Genomic DNA, 25,533 nt, shown 5'->3' on the forward strand with positions numbered 1-25,533 from the left:
TGAAGGCTACTATTCAAAGAAAGTAAAATGGGAAATCTTTGATGTGTTCCAACAGTGAAATATGTGTTTGATATGTGCATCAGCACCGCCCCCCCCCCCATTCTTTTGCTTCCAGAGGAAGCAGATTACCTCAGGGAAGCTATGAGACGTGCCATCTAAACATAGTCTAAAAAACACAACCTTTCAGAACCAAGCTTCCGAGTTCAATATTCTACTGTGTACTTTTATTCTTGTCCAAGCTACAAAGTATAAGATATGATGTATATTTTTACGTACGTATGTATAGTATCATACTTTCAAACAGGGGTTTGCATATGTATAGTGTACTTTCACGACAAACGTGACTCTGTAACAGAACGTGAAATGCAGTAGGCTTAAAATACTCCAAAAATTTAAAATGCCACATGAACTCTATCAGTGGTTTAAGAGGTAGCTTACATTGCTACGCGAGCAGAACTCGCTTTACAGAAAACACAGAAAAAAAAGAAAGAAAAAACACCAGCAAATGCGGCTGGCAATAGAGTTCCATTCAATCACATCTCGCTGGTTGCTGAAACCTTTGTGCAGCGTTCTTTCGCGTGCCGAAGCCAGCACATTATTGTTGTGTCCACCTCGTGTTTGGTGACTTCCGCAAACTTCTTTTGGCGCTTGAGAGACTCTGAAAAATATCATTGTAGCTTTTGTTAGAATTATTGTATTGTGCACCAATGTGGAAGAACATGGAACATGGTCCATGTGCTTCATGTCTCTGTTCAGCACTCCAACACAGAATCTAAATGGCGTTCATGCAAAGCTGCAAATTTGTTCGCTTCACAAGGAGCAGTGTATATTTAGAAACAATTAGAGTATCACAAGTGTATCATGCCATTGCCTGACCACAAATTTTAAAGTCAAGATAATTGCCCTAGTAAGTGTAAAATCCACTGAAAAGCGGTGAACACTGCCACATAAATTGAAGAGTAGCAGATTCCCACACAGGTATCGAACGTCTCTCTTGTGGCAGTTAATGACACGAAACATACACTCAAGCCATGAGATACTTACAAGCTTTTAGTGCAAAAGGTGCATGCTGTAAAATATGCATGAATATTCAATACTTCACTAGTGTTCAACATTTCCCCCAATCAATCTCACTTGTAATATACAGATTCGCACACCCCTGCTGATCACAATATGGAACCTTTAGTACAATACCTGGAGTACAACAAATATGAAACTAAACAAGACAGCGCCACATTTGCCGAGGATTGAGCAATGAAAGTAGGTCAGTCTTTCGTGCACCCGCTCCTCTTTTCCCTTCCCCTCATGCACATAGAACGGTCCGATTAGAATGCTCTGAAAGAAGTTACAATGGCTGCATTCCAGAACTCACCCGGATCTACCAGAGTAGGAAGTAGCTACTCTCCGCGTTCCAAAACCTACTCGATGGCATCACGACCTCCGTTCCAAAAGCGGGTTGCCTGCTCGAGAGTAACTACTTGAGATCGACTCGCTCTACTCCCTATCAGACGGGAATAGGTAAGGCTAGTGACATCAGAGCTGTCATCTGCATTCAAATTTACGGTCGTCTGCTTTTGCTGCTGCTCATCTCGGCAGCATTATAGAGGACCCAGGAAAGTTCCAGTGTGAATTTTGAGACGTGATGATTTCTTCAGAGCAACATGAATGGAACCATATATACAACACACATCAGATTGTCGTATGAGAAGGTTGAAACCTGTTTCTGTGCGTTTCAGAGCTAGCTGCGGTCGAGAACAGCGCTACCTTTTTCGGAACGTGTGGTAAATACCCCTATTTCGTGGCGTGAATGCTTTACGAACCCTATACGGAAGTCAACAGCGTCACACTGAAGCAAAGCAGCGAACAGCGGTTCTTATGCCGCTGGGCCCAGATGTTAATATTGTTTGCTGTTGCCATTTTGAGAATCGTACTTGCGCCCGTTCCACAACGTACCCGAAGGTTACGTAATTCCGTAGTCACGTGACTAGCTTCTACTCAAGGGTTAGTGAGGTCCACATTGCTTCATGGTTTTCCCTATAGTGCTATTGTCAGTCTACAAATGTCCCCTTACTGCTGGTTCCTCTGTTGACAATTTGTCAAGTGCTTTCTCCAAATTTTCTCTCTCTCATGCACAGAGACGTACACTCGTAGCATATTTACTTACCAAGAATGATTGCAGGGAAGCACAGAATGCAAAATTTCCTCTTCCCCTTCTGACCCTTCCAGCTGTATTCGCATGCTACAAAATCAGTCATGATGTACTGGAGGGCTGTTCTTGTGGCTGCTCCAAACTCTGTCCCTCCAAGTTCAGCAAGTTCTCTCACCTGCAGGGGCAGACATTCTTGAGATCAGTGTTGTGGGTACGAAATGTGAGATTTGATTTAAATGTGGACCTGTTGTTTTGACTGAGAACCAGTAAAAGGAAATATTTGGATTTCGACTGAGTAGCATTTTCGCTGAGCAAGAAGTCTACAAATCCCAAACCGAGAAAAAAGGCCTGATCTGATTGACTGTCCTGTTGACACACATGCATTTCCCTTTTCTTTCCCTCCTGTAGCGGGCCAATGAATTGCAAATACTGTCGTAAAGTTTTTTTGGCAGGCACATACTGGCATGTAGATGTCATTGCAGCAAAAATAATAAAAAGGGGTAAGTCGACTAACCCCCTATGGCATACGGAGGTTCAGTTGGGCCCTTGCTTGGATCCGGATTTTCGTCAAAAAATTCAAATTGACTGAATGCTGAAAAATGCTTTGTTTTTTTACAAAAGGTACACACTGCACTTGCTATAACCAAATTGTGGCTGGGTATGGTTGTGTAGAGTTAGGGAGTGATTTTTTGTTCAGGTTGAATGCCTTTATCAGATTCGGGTGGGAAGGGGGGGCTATTTGTTATCTGGCTTGGTGATGTGGTCCCGAAGAAATTTGGGCGCTAAAAATCGGGAGCTATTTTTAAATCTCTAATTCAGGGAGAAATTGAGCTATAATAGTGCCTTCAGTTGTTATCGGGTGTTTCTGTTTCTCCACTTGTGCATTAAGCACTAATCTCCCATCCCCCAAGGAATAGACAGCGCTGACATACACGGGTGTATTTCTGGGAACGTAACTGATCAATCCTTGCATGTGTTACACATGGTGACCTTCATTCATTTTCAGTGGAAACCTCACTTGAGGATTTCATAGTGACTGGAATTGGGGGAAATTTGGTTAACTTGAATTGGTCAGAGGGCAGTTTGGGGGAAATAACCGGGCAGAATCCGGTTTAACCCGAAAATGTCACCCCCTATGTATAGCGCACAGAGGTCGCATGTTGGTCAATTTTTATTGGTGAGGAGCACGCGAGGCTAGAAGGAAAGAAGTGCTTTACACACATTCTCTCCTGTCGTGCATTGAGACAATCTGGTCTAATGTACTATACAACACTGAATTAGCCTTCCAATGATTTTCTTTCTCAAAATCGTTCATGTTTCTGTAATTTTAAAACAAGGTGTGGGGGGGAAGGGACAACTTCTGCTTTATGCAGCCAACATACATGACACTTAAAACCTATGTCCTGCTCTGCTGATGTATTGCTGTCACAGTAGACTGGCCTCTTACCAGCTGTTCCTTCCTTGTGTCATTCATCTGGGAATTGAACTCCTCCAGTTGTGCCACGCTTCCAAATGGAGCTCTAATAAGAGCTGGCGGTAGCAGAACTTGTTCAGGGAAAGCGTTGCGGCTGCAAAGCTCCTGCAACATATCTCCATGCTGCTGCTGTCTGTGCCTAAGTATATATAGAAGTCGCAGGACCTGCTTCTGGAATTCTAAGAATACAGCAAATTATTGACTGTGTAAGTACGCAGTAATTTATCTGTATGTAGCCATTTTTTGCTTCCTTCAAGTGAACAGTTTGATTGAACGGTGTAAGCAGTACTCTATACTACAGGTGACTAACATCTTTTGGGCTGTTGCATTGTATACTTATAGTATTGTGTTATCTCTTAATGTTTTACAGATTCATTAATTTGAAATGAAAAACTGAGAGCTTCTAAAATGTACATTACAGATAAATCATATGCAATTATAGGTTACACCTCAGTTACACTTCACTTCAAAAAGACTGAACAATATCATGTGCTGTGCGACATTTCTAGCTCTATGCAAAGTGATACACAACGAGTTGTTGAGTACATTTAGCAGCAACCACTATTGTGCCCCAGACAAGGCCATGTAGCTTGTCTTACTGCATGACGACGCAGTAATGACGACGCACAAAAGTCTGTGCGGCACATAAAACGTGTAGCATGTTTCTTTCATAGTAGATCTGGTGGACAATCAGGATACTTAAATAAGAAACATGCACAACTCCTATGTCTACTTAATCCCCTCCCTCCCGTTTTTCTTTACGTGTACTTACTCATCTTCTCTTCGTCCGGGCAGAGATACCCCCCATATACATAAGTGTGGAAGGCGCCATTGACGACTGCAGCAGATAATGTGCACACTCAATATACAGGGTGTCTTTTTTTAGGCAATACAGATTTTTCTTTAAAAAGCTTTAAGGGCAATAGGCATGCTGTTTTCACTTCTACCATCTCTGGGCCAGCGGACATTCTTGGCCAGATGTTGCTCGACCATCAAATCACTAATTACGTAAACATCGTTAATTAACTTTTTAATTATAAAAGCTACGTAGTTGTTCTAATGAGAACATCTGTTCCTTTCGATGACCTGATATCGTACCCGTTTTCAGAACAAAAATCCATTTGGTAGATCGTCCGCAAAACATTTGTGAAGGAACCCCATTTCTTTCTTTATTTTGTTCATTGCACATCTTCGGAGACGCGGCACAACTCACTGGACGAGAGTGAATCGCCCGTGCACATGTTCAGAACAGTTATGATGCCAAACTGGATTTTTCAGGCCCTTCATGACCACAAGTGATCCCCTTTCCTGTTTTAGTTGTTGTGGACGGCTGCGAAGGAGAAGGCATAACTTCGTACCTTGCTGGACTGTCCAATGTCGAAAAGTGAGTTTCCCCATTAACTGGACGAAATTGAATTGATAACGTTTGGTCCTCACAAAATTTGAGAGGCCATATTAATGGGGTTTGTATTAATGAGGCGCGGCAGTATAGTAAATACCATTCGAGTTGTTGGAAGGCGTGGTGTTGTGTTTTGGTCAAGTGTACCAGTTTTCCGGCAAACATACCACAAATCAGGGCCAAACTGATGGTCACCAACACTCATAGAGCTTGTCTGTTTCATTTCACATACAGGTCAAAAGTCTCCTTTTCATTGTATACTCAACTATCGTCCTGTTTGTTGACCAAGAGCAAGGGAGGCACTGCCTCCTCAATGCTGACGAATAGGACGACGCGGAAGGCGCAGCATTAGCCCTTAGGATGTATGACCAGCAGTTGTCTGCTTCTCGAGGCGCGTCGGCCTTCAACCTGACCCGCAGCCTCTGCTCCCGCCAAAGAGATGGCGCAACGTTAGCACTCAGTAGTCGCACATGATGGTCCGCCTTTTGCAGCACCTCAACCTTGAGTTGCACAGAAATGACCTAACTTTTGATGGCTCAAACTAGTTTTGACGATTATGCTTTTCGGTGTTCATTTAAAAACATTATCGATACATATTACAAAATTTGGGACAATATTACGTCTTCTATGGTATAGTTGAGCCCTCAAGCTTCAAGGATATGAATTCCATGTGCATTTCAGACCAGAGCTTCACGGTATTCATAAATAATAACACTGATCATTATTACTGTTATCCTTGTTGGTCACTTAACATTTCCTCCTAACAAGTCAACATAAAGCGTGCCAAGTGGTCTCCCCTCCCCCCCCCAAAACATTCCAGAAACACACCATGGGCGAATGATGAAAAAAATAAATAAAATAAAACAAAAACAACAAGAACAAAAAACTTTGCAGCTTGTTCAAGTGTACCAGTTCACTACCTCACACTGAACTAAAACATTTAAAATAATTATCCTGTGTGTGTGTATCATGCCATTTCACTAACTGCTCTGCAATACATGCTTTTATAGAAGAATGGCCCCAAGCGGCACATGTACTGAAAGTCGAGGCAATGGGATGGATGGTATGGGTCTGATCAGTGTTCTTTAGTTTCATGAGTCTCTTCAAAGCATTCTACTCACTCGTCCACTCCCATTGCATTCAAATTTCAGTACACTGTGCTGCTTAGGACAGCACCATTTTTTCCACCTACCTGCAAGAAATACTGAGAAGGCACCAAAACCTTGGAGAATCGCTTCCTAATCTTGTTTCATCTATACTCTTCAAAACAATAAATAAATAAGTAAAAACTAGAGAGAGGAACCGAAAGAACTGGTGCAATGTACTGCTAGATGAAGTGGGTTTTACGCTAGAAGGGAATAAGAGTCGCATGTGCACTTTGCATTCAGTCTGCTAATACACTACGAAAGTAGGTCAGCATTTTGTGCAGCCCCTCAGCTTTTCACGTTCCCCACATGCACGTAGGATGGTCTCACGGGATCGCTCTCAAATAAGGTACTGCAACAACTGCATGTGGAGTTCACTTTGCGTCATCTTTTCACCATAGTGTTGTGGCCCGTCTGAGAGTGCTCGCTTATTGCTGACTTTTGAGTGGACAGACGCTTTATCAGATGCTTTCTCTCATGCGCAGAAACATACTGTCGCGGCATATACATATGCAAACGTTAAACATTTCGATCGCATCGTAAAAATAAAAGACAGGGTTTATCCAACACCAATCTTTGCACACTGGTAGCCACTTGTCTGAAGTTTTGTTGGAATTTTTTGTGAGCATTATGATCCTGTAGAAGAAAAATTAAAAATCAAGCAAAATTTCACTCTATACATTTTCTATGGCCTATCTCACTCAAAAGCTGCCATTTTCTGCTGTGCGCGCTTCATTTTCATTTCACCACACAGAACAAGGCTGGAACAAGAAGATCGGTGCATAACGTCGGAAGCAACATGTCACATCGTTGTAGGCAGTGCTACCTGTGTGAAGTGATGGGAATGGGAAGCAGACACAAGAAAAGCGGCAGTGTTTGTGTGGGATAGGCCATTGAAAATGCATAGGGCTAGATTTCGCTTTATTTTTAATTTTCTTTCTACATGACCATAGCGCTTACAAAAAATTCGAATGAAACTTCAGATAAATGGCTAACAATCTGCAAAGTTTGGGATGTGCCAAACCTAGTATTCTATTTTTACAGTGCAATCGAAATGTGTAACGTTTGCTAGAATAACCCTGTAGTTTCAACGACCTCGCAAAGACGCTGACAAGATATTTCGTTCACAGCAAAACAGAACCTATTAGTTGTGGAGCATATTAACAAATGAAATTTCTCTAAGCACTTCTTAATCAATATCAATTACAGCAGTGCACTGAGGCAGTGTTTATGCATAAGAGCTGTGCAAAAATGTCCAACTTTGGTTTGAAAGACTGTGCAGTTCCAGTAGCATTTCGTGCATGTAAATAGCGAACAAAGGCACACGCAGTAATTACTTTAAGAAAGACACACACACAGGGCAACAGACCAGCAGCCACAGCATGTCATATTCAAGATATCATGTGATTGGGAGAGAGTGGACCGTTGGCAAAACAAACGCACGTTGGTGCTGCCGTCATTAAGTTCATAGTTTTCGCTGTTCGTGAAATGAGGTCAGAGTAGTATATGCCTCGCACATGACATTTCCCTTCGTATCTCCTTCGCTACCATCAAAACAACACACGTGGCTTGTCGTGCCAACCACGGGTCACGACATGTGTCGTTGTGACGTTGTTTGTTTACAACCAGTAGGTGGCCTATAGAACCATTTTTTCCCTTTGTTTTTATGAAAAAGTGATTTCTTTATCATATGCCCATTCGGCAAGTGTTTCTGGAATTTATTTACTGGCTTGTTTTCAACAAAATGTTAAGTGAACAATAATAAAAATAATCAAATAAAATATAATACTGTTCATCATTATTTATGAACAGAGGGCTCCTGGCCTTAAATGCTGGAATCAATATCACTGAAGCTTGTGGGCCCAACTATACACTGGAAGACATAATATTCGCTAAAATTTTATCGCCGAAGTTTTGAAATTAGCACTTGAAAGCATAATTGTCAAAAGTAAACAGTACTTGTTGCATGTAAGTATAGCCACAGCGTGGGATGGAGAGCAAAAGGAAGTTTAGGTCATGCCGGTCAGCCTAAAGGTTGAGGCTCCGCATTATCGTGACCACTGCTGGTCACACACACCGAGCATTCACGTTTCGCCATATTTTAGGCGGCAGCAGATGCTGCGGGTCAGCTTCAAAGTCAACGTCCTCAAGAAGCAGCCTGCTGGTCACACACCCCGAGAGCTAACACTGCACCATCCCTTAGGCAAGAGCAGCGTTTGCGGTACTCCGCCTTTCGTGTCCTCCTATTCGGCCACGTTTAGGAGGCAGAGGCTCCTTCGCTCTTGGTCGACAAACAAAACGATAGTGCAATACGGTTGTCGAAAAGATTGATTGATTGATTATGTGAAAAGAGTACACTTTCCCTGTTTGTTCATTTTCTGTGTGTACGTAAGCATCTCAGACATTTTCTCAGTATTGTGCATAATTGCTGGTACAAGGCATTCAGATAAAACAGTATCATTCAATTACCCTGTATGGAGGAGGGTTGCCGAAATCGGCGTGGCTGTTGATCTTCTTCAACACTGTGCTCCGCTTGGGACTGTCCTGTAAATCACAAAAGTCCGATTTTTTTTCAGCACTGGTACAGTAACATAAGCAAAATTTGTAAGGCTCGCACACCTAATACAAGACTTAAAAAAAGAAGAAAAACATGAAAATCGCAAAAAGGAATGGCTAGGTACAAGAAAATACATCCCAAAGGATGTGGCTCGCAGCTGCATAAGTGGATGTGTAATATGATCCCTCCAACAGGTTGTACGTACACTATACACAACAAACAGCGTAAACCACACATATTTGGAATATACACTTTCCCGCCAGCGACTATCTATCAGCCAGAGGCAGTGCAAGAAGCACGAAACATGGAAGTTTACGTAGTCACCACTACCAACGTGGGCAGAGTGTGAGGCAGTGCACTTAATGCGACATCCACTGTGACGTAAAGTAATCAAGTGTGTGCATACCTGTGTGAGGAGAGAAGATGGAGGAAGATGACCTCGAGGAATGTGGTTCGGAGGAGACGACCTCAGTGACCCCTGGCTGCTGTCTGGCACTGTTAAGAAATGACTCATGGGGTGCTGAAAATCGATCAACAGAAAAGCATGAATTTAGCACTGCATAAAACAGGGCCACGGCTTTGCATTTCCTAGATATCCATGTGAAAGAATATGCATATGCCTTGGGGTTGCGGTGTTGATGGGGCTAGCAGTGTTTCTGACACGCGTGAGTGACTTCGTGCAAAACAAATAAAAAAAAGAAGGGGAGAGAGAGAGAGAGGGAGACAAGCAGAGTTAGCTTAGATCATGAACTCATGTTGTTTTGGTTCATCTTTCTGTCCACTGCAATTTTTTATGCCTATTGTGGTAAATGAAGCTGGCAATTTCAGGTTGTAAGGTTGTACCTACACTGTACGCAGCAAACAGCATAAACCACACATATTTGGAATACGCAAGTACAGCCCTCTGTGTGATTTGTGCTTGTAGCAGCATGTGGGCGTCAAAAGCGTGACTGAGTGCATAGCACGCAGCAGCGAGGACGAAGTCCTCCACATGGCTTCTTGACTGAGCCATGTTCTAGCACTTCAGTACAAAAACAGATGGACGACACAGGTACATGGTCAGACCTCAGGGGACGAATGGCAGAAGCCCAAGGTCACTGCACTGGCACCATAGCTTTGGTCACTATTGCATTAACACTTTCCCGCCAGCGAGTATCTATCAGCCAGTGGCAGTGCAAGAAGTACGAAACATGGAAGTTTACGTAGTCACCACTACCATCGTGGGCAGAGTGTGAGGCAGTGCACTTAATGTGACATCCACTGTGACGTAAAGTAATCAAGTTTGATGTGTGTGCATACCTGTGTGAGGAGAGAAGATGCAGGAAGATGACCTCGAGGAATGTGGTTCGGAGGAGACGACATCAGTGACCCCTGGCTGCTGTCTGGCACTGTTAAGAAATGACTCATAGGGTGCTGAAAATGAACAGCAAAGCATGAATTTAGCACTGCATTGCATTTGCATTTGCTGGATATCCATGTGAAGGATATGCATGCCTTGAACTTGGGGTTGCGATGCTGATGGGGCTAGAAGTGTTCCTGACACGCGTGAGTGACTTCCTGCAAAAAAAAAAAATAAAATAAAAAAAGGAGAGAGAAAGAGAGAGAAGTGGGGAGGGGGGGAGAACAAGCACAGTTGGCTTAGATCATGATTTGATCACACTCATGTTGTATTTGGTTCATATTTCTGTCCACTGCAATTTTTGGATGCCAATTGTGATGAATGAAGCTGGCAATTTCAATATTTTATTTTCAGTGCCCATGAACACCCCTTGTACAATTTCGCGCAAACAAAAAAATGTTTTTGTTCTAAAAAAAAATTCAAGAAAGAGTAGAGAGTACTCACCCTTGCCTGTTGCTGTAGCTTGTGGGAATGATGCAGGGATTGAGGGTAAATCTTCAACAGGCAGAACGTCATCATCTACATCTGAAAGCAGTGGGTGCACACGTCTTCTTTTGCCTGTTCAAATAAATATAATTTTTTTTTCAAGAAGAAATTTGTTTGTACCCGTAAGGTTGCTTGCCCTAAGAATTGCTGGGATTGAGGCCCTTGTTCAGCAGAGTGACACACATTGGTGACAGAGAGATCACAAGTGTTTTTAAAATGTTACACATTTCAGACCATAATGACAAATGCATTTGACAATATTACATGCAAATCAAGAGAAGCAAATATAACTTCATATTTACCTTTGATCTTGCTGAAAAATAAAACCGGATAAATTCACACGCGACATACACAGTGTTTTCACTCGGTGTTGCTGCTGTTGAGCAGCAGCAAATATTCAAAAAGAAAAATTGCAACGCGACTCAATATTTCGCTATCAGCTTATGCCATGTACCAGGTGGTAGAGATATTAGGACGTCACCATTGGTTCACCTAGCAACATCTCCATTATCAAGCAAGAGCAAAAGGAAGGCAGCATATCGCAACAGGGCCGGCAAATGCACCTACATCACCTGTAACGTGTTACTCTGTTGTTAACTGATGGTTGGACCCCAGAGCAACTGTCTTTTCACTCCGATCATACCTCATACCTCATCAAGCAGCATGCAGGGGTGAAATGATCAGACCTGTAGTGTCTGCTCTTATTTTTGTTTCCTTTACAGTATCCTTGGAGGATTTAGAGGTCAGCCTTAACATGCACTGAAAAGCCAATTACTAAACGCTACATTAACATGTTTTGGCAAGTAGCCCTGTGGTCACTACATAGCACGAGCTGAAGGACTAACTACTGTCAATCAACTCCTTTTTTCTCAAAAAAGTGGTGCAGCAAATTCAACACATTCTGGATATGGATTGAGTCGCAGGTGTCACGCTACAGTGCCTACGTCATGTACAGCAAATTATGTAAATAGAGCATTATAACCCATAACAGTCCTGTACCTGCAGCTGAAATGGGGTCATCATCTTCAGAGGAATCATCTAAGAAGCGTTGTGGCCGCTTCCTCTTGCGTGCTTTTCCACCACTTTCGGTGGCTGCATCGGATGTGTACTGGAAACGATCCAGTTTAGATCTCGCCTCTTCATATGTCCCTGCGTGTGAAAAAAATAGGTATTTTAGTACAGTGAGGTACCTACTTGGTACCAAATGCAATACTGATGTTGCAGTGTTGCTCACTTACGCACAGCGACATTCTGGAAGGTAAGGATAATGTTATTACTCAGATTAATGCCAGGTTCATGTTTGTAATCTCTCGATGCATCCCATTCAGACGTACAGGGTATTTCAATTAAATCCCCGTGTTAAAGAATTCGCAAACGGGTGCACAACTCGAATAACTTTCTTTTTTTTACAAATATTTGCCCGATACTGCCTACAAGGAGGCGCTCATGGTTTAAACAAAATTCGTAAGGGTTTCGTGAAAAAATAGGAAAGTAAAATATATGTGCGTATATATATATATATATTATTGGATTGAATAAATTAGTTTTTGTTAACTTTCCTGTAATCTGTCATCCACCTCTTATTATTCTACTTTTATATATATATATATATATAGGTATTCAATAAAGATCAGAAGTGGAGACGGTGCTTCTACAGGACAAGAAATAAAAGGGGCACTTTAATAAAAACTAAGAGGGGGTATTCGACGTTTCGACAGCAGCGCTGTCTCCAACAGGAAATATGTATATATACACCAGGGTGGACCAAATATAAACGAGACACTTGTTGTAGAGCGCATTCAGTAAATTGGCGCACGCTGTTTTTTATTGTACTTTTGTACATATTTTTGTCACAACAAACTGCAGGACGTAATTCATTGGTGGGTAAGGGGGTGGAAGAGCATCCTTTTGTGCTTCACCACCACAACAAAAGTAGGTAATATTACAAATGACCAGCATCAGTGGCAGATTTTTCCGCAAAGTGGTAGCACCCATTTTAATGCCGATGGCACCCTGCTTGAGAAGTTACGTTTTTTCACAAAACTGGTCATTTGTATGTTCATGTAAATAGAGCACCTCCCACTCATTCATACAGTGCACAGCTTCCAGATTATTTAGCCAGGGGATTTAACTGAAATACCCTGTATAAAAAAAATATATATATAAATATAGCAAGCATGCTGTAAGACGAAAGATGAAAGTCACTGAAAAGGTTAGCCAGCTGTAGGGATCGAACCCACATCTTCTGGAGGCTTTGTTTGTATCTGTCCCTTCTATGTTGTTCCAGCCTCAGAACATCAGGTTCTCTCATGCTGTAAGACAATTCGTATTGGAGAGCCCCAAATTTTCGCAAGCTGAAAAATGATTATTTAGGACAGCTACAAATTCCAAACAAGGGGCTACATGTACAAAATATTGGTGCAGTTGTAATTCAAGCTCTATTATCAGGTGCAGGTATAGAAATGTGTGCAGGGGAAGCACACAAAAGCATTGATGTATCAACACTGTACCAATGATTATCAAAATAGAACAATTTCTTTACGTGGCGTGATTATGTGCACTCTTCCCAATTTGTGAAAAATTAGGAAAGGAAAAATAAAAGTCTTTATAGTAGACTCTTTCAAACTTACCAAAGACACCCTTCACTGTCACTTCATACACGGCCCACGAAGCTTGCGCAGGAGCACTTTTGGTAACCATTGTCCTAACTTTGTGTGACGCTGCTTTTGGCCACTTGCACATCGTACCATCAACCCAGGACCCAGGCACAACTTCGATTTCATTATGAATGATGAAATGTACTACAAGAAACATGTCTGCAGTACAAATGATAAATCATATAAATTTTAATGTCACTTCTCCAGTATTGCACTTATCTTACAAATCATATGAATTAAGACATTTCTGTAATGAAGTAACACAGTCTGTGGAAAGAGAACATGTGCAAAGAGCTATTTCCAAGAAAGAAAAATATTGTCCCGTGTACTATACTCAGCATTATGACTGGGAATAGTGAGCCGTTGTAAATCTTAAAACCGATTTGTGGCGATGGTCTGTGGCACTATGTGGAAAGGAGAGAGTGTGGCTGCCTCAGGTATTGCTGCCCTTTATTTGCACCTTCCCAAAGTTGCGATACAATGTCTATCAGCCACGTGATATTTCCTATCATGATGCTTATGATAGTACCGGGCATGGAACATGAGGGAAAGTGTGTTGCTGTGTTTGCTGATGTCACGAATGCAACATCGGTAAGACAACATGCCGATTGTGGAATGGCAGCTTTACCATCTTTCTTATGCTACCGATTGGCCAACACTTCAGGTTCGAAAGATCAGATACGACATAAATGCCTAGGCGTGACGAGTCATATGGCTGGGTGTACAGATCATTCTTTTCACAGAACTCTCGCCCAACAATGCATGGCTCCCCAGTCGACCTCAACACTGCAAAGTTGTCAATCACTATAACGTGGTTGTCAATGCAGCAGCAATTGTCTCCATCACGTGTGGTCAACACGAAACCTGGCAATGTCACTTTGCTGTATTGTGGTCCCCTGCATTCAGGTACGAGTGGTCCATGAGAGTGGGAATGTGCAAACTTCACGCTCCGTTGCTCTGTCTGAGACGTCGCTGTACTTCCTCTCTCAGCAAGCCTGTTGTACAGCTGCTCTAGTGGAGCCCCACCTCTTCGCAGTTGGCGCTTCAGGAACTTCATGTTGTTTTCAAATGGAAACGCGCTGAAACGGTCTAGGGGACCCCGTTTGCTCGCGTCGTTTGCCAAGTGAATGCAACAATGAACATTGTACGAAACCTGATGTTTTCCATACAGGGTAGCAAAATGGGAAACAAAATGTCGAAGGAGGGACTCGGCGTAGCCAGCATGGTCCTTACACAACACCTCGTTGCACAAGATTTGTATAGCACAATGCAGCGTCACAAAATTTGTGTAGTGGTCGTTAGGTAGCACACCATGCAGAATACATGGCCCAGTGTACAGAACGAACAAGCGGAATTCAGTTGCCTTCCATCGATCGAGTTCATTTATGGCTCGAGGCTTTCTAGTGAACTCCCGCGGGATGTGTTCTTGAAGGGCTACGCTGCGTTCAGATAGCATGTGCCTGTCAGCCGGACCAAGTGTACATCTTGGTGCAGCAACCCACAAATTAATAAGTTTTCGCATTACACCTAAGCAGATGAGATGCATGTAGTCCAGGGGTGCGACTGATATGCAGTCAATTGGCAACTCTGTAAGAATACTGGTTCCCTTGTGGTGGTCTGTGTCGTGCTGCTGACGAAAGCTGTCATCAGTTCGCAATGGCGCATCCATGTCAAGAAAGCACATTCTGTTCACCATGTACTGTCCCTCAATGGTGCACTTTGGGCAGCCGGATCTCGCATTGTGTCCCTTTATAGAAAAGACAAATGCCCGTGCCGGGGCATCACAGATGATGCTATCTAAAATGAAGTCACATTGACTGCCGTTAACAGTCAGACCGTTGGCAATGAGCAGTTTCAGTTCATCAGCAAGTGGTGCCAGGTATTCATTAGCTGACTGAGGTTTCTCCACTCCGGAATAGACGCCAACCAGAAATATAGAACCTGCATTAACTTTAACAAGGCACTGAATTGGCCACAGCTGTAGGCCACTACTCTTGCTGATAGGTAGCCCGTCGAAACTGATATCAAGCCGTACTACTGGTGGTATGTCAGATGTGTTGTCAAGAATTGCACGGAGGCCACGGGAGAGTCCGAAGTGGCAGTACTGCCCTTTGCCCATTGTTTGAATCTGTGACGCTGTACCACGAGGTGTACGCATGAGCGTTCGCGCATCGGTCGGGAACTCAGAGTGGCACGTGTGTTCTTTCATTATTTTCAGTAGAGCAGTCAAAGCTGCTTGGGTAACACTGTATTTGATTGCCCATGCTCTGATCTTTGTAAGCATGTCTGCCTCATTTTCGATTTCACCAGACGATCTCTCTGACGAATCGCTTCGATCAGCTGCTCTAAAGAGCGGTAAAACCTCGTCTATTTCTCCATCAGTGCTTTGCATTTCGCTGCTCACATCCGCAGAATGCACGTCTGACAACTCAGCTGCGTGTGAGGTCGAAGGGAGCGTCACTATAGGCACGGACGAAGACGTCGCGACATCAGATGAAAGTAATACCCCTACATCAACATCAGATATAGAGTGCGATTGGTGACTTGCTGACGGAAGTGTGCTGCCTAAATCGAGCTCAATAACATCAAGTGCCTCTTTGCTAGTGCGCAGCGCTTTATGATATGCATATTTCTTGTCTTTCACTTTCGGCATGGTGTAAGTTCAAAGTTCTACGCTCCAAAACACATCGTCAGCATAAAGTTATGAAGCACAAACCAAATACAGATGTGAATATCCAAAATCGAGTGCAAACCGAACACGGAGATTGAAAGACGCAGATCCCAGTTTCGAAAACGCGGGAACACTGCACTGAACGCGCCAGAGGGAACAACTGAACGCAAACGTACCTCGCATGCTGCTGATCCTGTGTCTCCGTGGGCCACCTAGTAAAGTGTACTAGCGTCTTGTATTTCTATTGCTACACACCGTGCTTCACACTTGCTACTTACTATGTACGCAGTTTGCCTTCTCCGCCTTCACCGCCTTCCTCGCTGTGAGAGATTACGGCTACGGTTACGGCTTACAGCTGCTTTGGCTTCGGCGCGGTTCGATGTTCGATTGCCCAACGGCCCTACGCGGCACGAGAGAGAATAAAGTAAAAGAAAATAGCAGCGCCGTTTAGTGCTGAAATTGTGCCTGTTTCCGAACATAATACGTACATGCCGATACATACCATAAAGCGAACGAACCGATGCGCTGCTGCAGGCGGCGTACAGGCGCCCAATCGACATCGCGACGCGAGGCTTTGGCTTTGGTTGTGCTGCTGGTTGTGGGCCACATATCCGTATCTGTGTGGTTCTACTCCTGTTTTCCCACCTCTTATGAGGTAACTGCTATTATACGAACTTTGAGTGATCCTCTTGGTGAGGATCAGCCACAAAATAATAGGTGAGCATTGTTTCGGTATGCGAAACTTAGCAAAAGTTTATGGGCTCATATGCCAAGTTGTGATCGGTCACATCACTGCACGTTAGGTTTTATCTCTCGTCATTCGGTGTGCTCCTAATCAACGTTGTGGATGGACAGATCCGCAAGAGCTTGTTACTGCACTTAGCAACTCTGCGTGACGGATGTGGTCCTCCTGTCGGGGATGTGACAGTGTGGTGAGTAAACCATTTCAGCGCCAGCAGTGTGTTTCTTCTTCTTTTAACTTGGTGTTTGCTGGAGCTATGTGGTGACTTCATATATCGCCTGCAGCTCCATTTCTTGTATGTAGTATAGGTGTTATCCTCAGAAAAGACTTGTGTTTGTCATCGTATCGTGTTAGGTCAAGTTAGTTTAGGTTAGGTTAGTTTATTCTTGTCAAGTTAGTGCAAGTTAACTTCGTGCAGCTTAAGTTAGCAGCAGGTTATGTTGGCTAGTTCAGGAAACAGAGTGGCTCGGCTGCCTGTGTTCAACCACGACAGAAGAAATTTGCACAGAGAAAGATGTAGGGTGCAGACAAGCTGGTACATTGCATGAGAAAGAACAAGCCGAGACAGAGAAAAATAGAGAGGACATGTTGTGTCATGCCTCTTTCACTTTGGTCTCTGGTTTGGTTATAGTCTTCATCTTGCAACTTACTACCTACTTCTTTGCTTCTCATACAATATGTGCTGAATGTCTGATGGTGAACCCCCCCCCCCCCCATGTGCAACATGGTGCACATGGCATGGCATGGCATGGTATGATATGGTAGACATGCTTTTCATTGCTCAGTGGAAGTGTGACTTAAAGGGGCATTAAAGTACAAAAACAAGTTCATTTCAAATTACATTGCACGCTATGTCAATTTCGTACTGGTTATCATAATTCAAAGCTTTGATTCCGGTACGGAGCTACAATCGAAATAATACCAGACTTTTTCTTGTTTCGGCTCTAAGCAGTGAACGTCGTTTCAGCTTGTGCATCAGTGTTTTTAGCCCATGCTGTGTGTTTGCTCTTCATGGTGTTGTGGCTCTTTCATATGGACAGTATTCAGAGAAATGAATATTTCCATGTGTCAGATATTTCAAGATAGCAGTGCCTGGAACATCATCTGAGCTGAGGTCTGATATTACAGGACAGAGAACACCCACCACTCTCACCGGATCTCAAAAGCCACTGCCCCTACCACTTTGACCTCGGTGATGGTAATGAAAGCTGTAACATCAAAGCAGTCTCGCAATCTGCTGCATTAACCTGATGTGGTAAGTGAGTATCTGCTTGCTGCTTGTAACGCAGTGTGACAGTGGGGATTCTTTTGAACAGCACTGATAGCACAATACAAAAAGCAACACTGAAGCTTCCTTAGTTTAATATTAATAAACTACATAATATTAATATTAAACTAAGGAAGCTTCAGTGTTGCATTTTGCTACATTTCTTATCGGACTTGACTTCCCATTTCATCGAGATTCTGTTATCGAACAGCATTGATTTAAGCCTGTGCCGTCGCTCTAATTTTCCCACATTGTTCTAAGATAAGCACTATTGGTTTACCCTACAAATGATTCTGAATTTGTAATTAACTTGGACTACTATTGGAGCAGCGAGCGACTGCTTTTCTGCATATGCAAAGCACTGTTCACCTAGTAGCACTGTGTATTATGTGTCTCAGGTAAGTGTCTTTGCTACTAAGCAAGCACTGATGTAAACGATGTACAAACAGAGAAACTTTACACAGCATAATTTTGTACTTGCTGCTATAATTCAAAGTTCTGATTCTGCTATGGAGCTATATGGAAGTCTTCCTTGCATTAGTCTTCTTGTATATGTGCCAATCTCTCTTGCTGCACTGATGATGGCACTCCAGTCTGCATCAGGTGCTTTTAGTGTCTGTTGCACATGCCGGACAAGTGAGTGGTTTTGCTTAAGACACAGTGCCATGTATGAAACAAGGTTATGTCGCTGCTCATTGAATGTGCTGTTGATTTGTAGCACAGGAACATTTGTTACTATTGTTACAGACTAATTCATAGTCATTTTCATATTGAGAAATGCACATTGTGAATAGCTCCACACACGAACGATCCTGTTTCGAACGCACAGATACACAACAGGTTTGTGTGTGCTTCTGTTCTGTGATTGGATGCTGTCAGCATACTTCCTGAGGATCCCATTGGTCGCTACCAAAAATGTCTCTTTCATAGCCAGCTTCAATGTAATTTTTATGGCTAATGTGGCACTGTGTGAACTAAGCGTGCTTGTGTTAAGCTTAGTGTCATTTCTCTTGAGAAGGCAGTTAGTGTGTCTTTAACCGATCTGTACTGTGTTGTAGCTATTTTTCTCGTGGCTGAATTGTTAGTTTTGTTTCAGCCTGTGCTGTGCGCATGAAGATATGCTGAAGCAAATTTTGCACTTTCGTTCTTCAACCTTGGCTCAAGCACGGCAAAAGTGGAATGGTGCTGACAAGCTGGTGTATGACCGAACTAAACGTCTCGTCCTCACGTTTTCCGAGGTACTTTAGGGCACTCACACACTGCTGCTGTCTGTTCAACAGCTTTTTGCCATCTTGGATTTATCTCGTGTGCCTTCAGCTTTCACCTTGGATTTGTGGCTGTGTTACTCCTGCCATGAGATGCTAAACATTTACCGCTTGCGTCAATCCCTGTCGTATGAATGTGTGTATGAGTGAGCAAAAATGTAAGAGTGAAAGGAGTATGAGTGAGAGAGAGCGGCTGGTTTGTCCCTTCAGATGACACACCCTGGAAGTCGCTGAGAAGGCGTGTTAGCTTAGCTCAATTGGTAGAGCCCTGGACCGGCAATCCAGAAGATGTGGGTTCGAGTCCTACAGCTGGCTAACCTTTTCAGTGACTTTCATCTTTCATCGTTATTTTCTTCATGAGATGCTAGTTTTTCATGCCACATGTCAGTTGTCGGTGTTCTCGGCTGTCATAGTGACTGTTGAACCTTGCGATAGTAAGAAGGTTGTCGATGGCAGGGTGTCGAACCGAAACGTTTTTCGTTCTGGTTCTATCATAAACGGTCCGGTACCGGTTCTGCTCCAGAGCAAAAAAATAACGGTTAATACCGGTTTTGAACCGGTTCCGCTTCTGTTGGGCATATTCATTCCCAGAAAAAAAATCAATGTTGCAAAATGTAAACCCATTTATTCTGCACACATGGTATTTAATATTAATAGGCAGCTGTGAAATTGGTAGCTCCTGGTTCCTGTTCGTGACTATCTGTTCAAATAGGTTCCCCTTTCTTGAAGCCCATGATACAGACGGACTTGTTTGTCGTGATGTCATACGTAAAGTACTTTCTTGCTGGATTGGTGCGATCGCGTCCCATCCGAATGTCTGTTGCTGCTTCCTAGCCAGCAAGCACCACCGCACGAGTGTGACGCAAATCGAGGTTTTCTCTCCTTTTTCGCTTCTTTTTCTTTTCTTTGCGTCCTGTCCACAAAAGAAGCGTCACTTCGTACGCGCTTGCCCTTGCGGATACGTCAACTTCGCTGTTCTCAAATAAGTGACGTGTTGCGCGACATTACCGATAGAGAAGCCGTTACGCAGCCCCCTTGGGTCGTGTTTAGTTCAGGAAGGTTTGTGCGAATGAAATTAAAACGAACACTACGGCACATTGGTAGAGAGTCACAACCGGTCACATGTACCTCTAAGTCTATGTGCGCGAACGATAAAACGTTACCAAGGGGTCATAGTATACCGACATACATTCCACCGTAACCCTCGTAAAGTATCCATGACATGACTTCAGAGCACGCAACGTCAGTTTCATTCGCTCATTCGTAGTCCAAACCGGCGAAGCTTTTTCTTGGACAGAAAACCGTTCAATAAATTTTTCGGTTTCCCTCCTGAGCGAAAACAACGTATACAGTTTCGATTCGGTTCCGGTTTGCACCAAAATAGAGGGTTTTTTTTTTTGGTTTTCGGCTCTGGTGCTCTGGTTTTCGGTTCGCTCCGACACCCTGGTCAATGGAGCGATTCCTTTGCTCTTACCATATTAATAAATATGTCTCGGAAGCCAACGTGGTCCTTGGCTATTTTCGTCACCATTTTGCACTCGCTGCATCTCATATTAAGCTTCTATCATATTTCACTTTCGCATTACCGAAGCTAGAATATGCCTCCGCTGTTGGGAACACATCAGGAATATCTAGTACATGATCTGGAATGCGTTCAGAACGCTCGTTGTATCACTTGCAATTATTCACTGGACTGTAGTGTTTCACAATTAAAACGGAACCTTGGCATTAAACTTCTGTCCTGCAGGCGAGCAGTTTCATGTTTGTGTCTTTTCCACAAATTATTTCATAACACAGGTACACACGCAATCAGTTTTTTCTCCTGCTCCTACATCTCTTCACACCATAATCATGCCCACAGATCAAAATTCCGCACTGTTGCAAAAATTCCTTCATGCACTCTTTCTTTCGTAAGACGATTCGCGACTGGAACCACGTGCTGGAATCTCTTGTTCATATTCATCACCCTCCCCCTTTCAAGACGGCCATTACTCAACTTTACATAGCGTAACGCATTGCAAACTGTGACCTTGTTGTAAACTGTACAAATTTTATGCCTGATAGTAAAAACTCTCACTTGTGTAATGCTCTGGTTTAAGCAATCACAGTCGTAAAAATACTCTTTCACCACTCCAGCCACAGTCCTCATTGCTTTTCTTTCCGCTTGATATATTTGGTTAATATTGTAGCCTTGTTATTTCTGATGTTATTCCTGTCTGTGTTGGTTCTGTTATTACTGCTGTTGTTTATGGTCTCTAACGCGAAGTGTTTGTCGCAACAGCAAAAAGGGTTTTGCCCCTCCATTATGCAAAGCCCCCATCTGTATCAGACAAGCGTACAGATATGAGTTGACAACTATTACATTCATGGTCCCATATCCCTAGCAAACTTGCTGAACACATTTCTGAAACACCCAGTATTGGTGTATTATGAGAGATTTTAGTGCAGTGATGTACGAGGTATAAATAAAGGACATATGCATATATAGTTGTGTGTTCTGCACTGCATGGAGATATTACAGGACATCTCCGAGCGTTGTTGGTCTACTCATCAAGCTTGATGGGTACTACTGCAAAGGGAAACAAAACCCATAGACTTCTGCTAAGCTTACACCACGTTAGCAGCTTTGGTATTTCAAATTGAGCGGAATAACTTTGGTGTGTTGCCACTTTGGTATTGTTGTTAACAATGAGCCTGGTTGTTTATTTCTTGGTGTATGCTGTTGAATTTTGTCATATGGCTGCAAATATGTCATTTGCATGAAAGATATGCCTGTGTCTAACGTCTAAACCAACGTCATATTGGGACGTATATATGAAGTCCCAGTGATATCATGACCGTACGTCCTGGACAGACGAAGATAGGACATTTTTAATGACGTCTTCTTTACGTCGATGGGACGTTTCTCATGGATCAGGACTTTTGGATCATTACAGGACGTCCTTGGGACATCGATGGTTTACTGGGTGCTCTATCTGCATAGTTGTCTTTTGTTTTTGTTTGTGTGGCATATTGCCACCAATGAAGTTAACAAGTGTTAGCCCACATAAATGTAAAAGGTCTGTTTCTAATAAAAAGTAAACTGCACCTTTGACTGTTGTCTGATTATTTGACCTTGAAATAAGCACTATCTTTTAAACTGCAAACACGAAGACGTAATGTCTGAGTAAGATGTTTCGACATGAGAGTTTATGTAGCTAGTGGCTTGAGTCTTAAATCAACAATAGATCAAAGTGTTTAAAAAGTGGCTAATAACAATTACAAAAAAATTATATATTCACTTGGCAGCCGTACAAAAAAATTATGTACTCGGGTACAATTATAACACTCCAATTTTTATGATGGCGTACATCTGAATATTCTTTTACGTTTTACGCAACATTTGCACTATCGTGATGAATGGCTCCTTCTGCTGAGAAGTACTCCTTTAGCATGTCACGAACAGCAGTAGCCCTTGCACTGTGTCGCACACGAGTTGCCTCCATCGAAGTGAAGTGTCGCTGTCCCTCTGATCCTGTTGCTAGTGAAGCATCAACGTACCGTGTTGTAGGTGATTCGTGCTTCATTAAAATGTTGTGCAAGATGCAGCAGGACTTTACAACTAGCTTTACATGTTCAGGCGCACTTTTTCTTTCTCCACTCCTTCACTATCTTCCTTTTCCTCCCTTCACCTTCTTTGGCGGCAAGGGTCAACCTTGGGCAGTCCTTTCACTCTCCAGAAGCTGCACTAGGGTATAGTGCAGAGGCAGGCGTTAGCGTGTGGGACACGTTCCCTTGTTGGGCTCCATGGTGGGCGACGCACCACTGCACTGAACCACAACATTTCTTTTATGGATTCTTCAAACTCAAAAAAACATGATCGGTACCGAAAGCGGCACCGCACCGATGCACTAACTACACAATCACTGGACCTCACACCAGAACCATGGTTTGCAAAGGTCCTGATCATCCATGGAGAAGATGAGTCTAAGCCCCTGAGCAAAGTATCACCATTTGCGATCGCGAAGGAACTGGAAAAAGCCATTGGGAAGTCGTATTCTGCGAAAAAGCTGACTACAGGAGACTTGCAGATCGAAGTCCAGACACGACAGCAAAGCTCAACTCTGTTTTCCCTAAACAGAATTGCTGGCATACCTGTTACAGTTTCGAGGCATCGTACGCTGAACATCGTGAAGGGCGTGATATCGGAACATGAACTTCTCGATTGTTCAGATGCAGAGATCGAAGAAGGTCTAAAGGATGAAGGTGTTGTGACAGCGCGGCGAATAACCATGCGTCGAGACGGTAAGGAGATTGCCACTAAACACATTGTCCTTTCCTTTCAATTACATAAGCTTCCCACTACCATTAAAGCAGGGTACATAAACTGTCACGTCCGGCCATATATCCCTAATCCGCGGAGGTGCTTTAAGTGCCAACGTTTCGGCCACGGGTCGCAGGTCTGTCGTGGACAGGCTACTTGTCCGAAATGCGCTGGCACGGATCATGCTGCAGAATCCTGTGAGAAGGATGTCAGGTGTGCAAACTGTAAAGGTAATCATCCTGTCTACTCTCGCGCCTGTCCACGGTGGAAGGAAGAGAAGGACATACTAAAAGTCAAAGTGACACAAAATCTTTCATACCGAGATGCAAAAGCGCAGGTTGAGTTTTCGAGAAAGGGAACCTTCTCCGAAGTGGTGCGCAGGGGAGTAGCACCACTGAGGAAATCTGTAGAGACCCAGACTTCTGGGCCTCTACCCCATACTCCCCAACAAGAAGGAAAGGACACCGAGGTGTCTCTTCCTGTCTCTGGATTTCCTCCGGAGACAGCCACAACTTCTACTGAAGTTGATGGCACAGCCTCCATCTGGGATGGGGCCACACCAGGCCAATCCCAGGCCACATTGCAAGACATGGACATGGACGACGACGACTGCTTATCGCAGAAGTCGTCGTCTAGTCTCCCAGGTGTACTCTCTCAGGGGAAAGAAAAGAGAGAGAGGACATCTAGCCGAGGTAGGGGCAGCAGACCAAAAACTACACAGAAAGTGCTTCCACCAAGGATAACTCCTCCCTAAATAACATTCATGTCCAAACAGTCCACGAGATTCTGTATTAGCGACCACATGTTAAGGATTTTGCTGCTTCTCTCTCCCATCCTTTTTATGGGTGCACAGGTTATAATCCAATGGAATTGTCGAGGTCTTTTTTCAAACTTGGACGACGTTCATGACCTGTTTGAGGAGAACAGTGCAATGTGTTTCTGTTTACAGGAAACGTACCTAACTTCGGAAAATTTAAATCCTTTTCGTAAGTACACTATTTTCCGCAAGGACCGTGCGCACACAGCACGTGCATCTGGTGGTGTGGCTGTTGTCGTACCACTCTCTGTCCCTGTAAGGAACATTCCACTGGTAACAGACCTTGAGGCTGTAGCCATACAAATTTGCTTAGACCAGATCATTACAGTCTGCTCTTTGTACTTGCCTCCCTCAGCTATGGTACGTCAGAGGGACTTTGAGCAGCTTTGCGACCAGCTGCCTCAACCATTTATGATTTTGGGAGATTTTAATGCCCACAATTCTTTGTGGGGCAGTGCAAAAACTGACAACCGTGGTAAGATGTTGGAAAGAATACTCTTTTCCCGGTCAGTTTGTTTGTTAAATAGAGGGTTGCCGACCTACATGAACTCTGCAACCCAGTCACTCTCTGCAATTGACATCTCATTATGCAGTCCCACTCTTTACCCCTTTGTTGACTGGAAAGTCGACCAAAACCCTCGAGGTAGTGATCACTTTCCGGTTATCCTTAAATTCTCTGGTACCAGTAATAAAAGAGCACGGCCACCCCGGTGGAAGCTATCTGAAGCAGACTGGGAGTTATTTACCAAAGAGGCAGAACTTGCACCTTCATCTTTTGATCGTCTCTGTGGGGAGGAGGCCAACAAGGTGATCACAGACAAAATTATTCATGCTGCTACACTATCCATCCCACAAACAAAAGGGAATCTCCCCAGGCGTCCTAAACCCTGGTGGACGAGTGAATGTGAGAAAACACGCAGGGAGCAGAACCGAGCGTGGGGGATATTTCGAAGATACCCCACAAGTGCTAATCTGCTTGCATTTAAAAAAGCTCGTGCTAAAGCCCGATGGACGCGACGCCGAGCCAAGAAGGAGTCGTGGAAAATATTTGTATCCTCTCTAAACTCTAACACCCCTTCAAAAGCACTGTGGGATAGACTAAGAAAAATTAAGGGCGACTACGCCAGCTTTTCCGTACCTCTACTACAGGTTAATGGCACAGTTTGTAAGAGCATAGATGAACAGGCAAATGCTCTTGGTGA

The 25,533-nt window shown here is 43.5% G+C and overlaps 2 protein-coding genes and 1 long non-coding RNA gene across 3 annotated transcripts; 1 reads left to right on the forward strand and 2 right to left on the reverse strand.

Annotated features, from left to right (window-relative positions):
- Positions 1 to 315: 315 nt before the first annotated feature.
- Positions 316 to 11,859, reverse strand: LOC135374675 (uncharacterized). Its single transcript, XM_064607607.1, has 10 exons — positions 11,844 to 11,859; positions 11,609 to 11,758; positions 10,568 to 10,681; positions 10,024 to 10,281; positions 9,131 to 9,244; positions 8,637 to 8,711; positions 3,597 to 3,802; positions 2,165 to 2,324; positions 1,045 to 1,069; positions 316 to 658 (listed from the first exon to the last, which is right to left on the reverse strand). The coding sequence occupies exons 1-10, from the start codon at positions 11,857 to 11,859 to the stop codon at positions 463 to 465; spliced, it is 1,314 nt and encodes a 437-aa protein (XP_064463677.1). The 3' UTR covers positions 316 to 462.
- A 1,311-nt stretch (positions 11,860 to 13,170) lies between these two features.
- Positions 13,171 to 16,232, reverse strand: LOC135374680 (uncharacterized). The gene is made up of 3 exons (XR_010417068.1): positions 16,216 to 16,232; positions 16,114 to 16,149; positions 13,171 to 13,425 (listed from the first exon to the last, which is right to left on the reverse strand). It is a non-coding gene; the product is annotated as an uncharacterized LOC135374680 (long non-coding RNA).
- Positions 16,233 to 23,041: 6,809 nt separating this feature from the next.
- Positions 23,042 to 24,268, forward strand: LOC135374676 (uncharacterized). Its single transcript, XM_064607608.1, has one exon. The coding sequence runs from the start codon at positions 23,042 to 23,044 to the stop codon at positions 24,266 to 24,268; it is 1,227 nt and encodes a 408-aa protein (XP_064463678.1).
- The last annotated feature ends 1,265 nt before the right edge of the window (positions 24,269 to 25,533 follow it).

This window comes from Ornithodoros turicata, unplaced genomic scaffold, assembly GCF_037126465.1.
Source record: "Ornithodoros turicata isolate Travis unplaced genomic scaffold, ASM3712646v1 Chromosome97, whole genome shotgun sequence".
Classification (NCBI taxonomy): Eukaryota; Metazoa; Arthropoda; class Arachnida; order Ixodida; family Argasidae; genus Ornithodoros; species Ornithodoros turicata.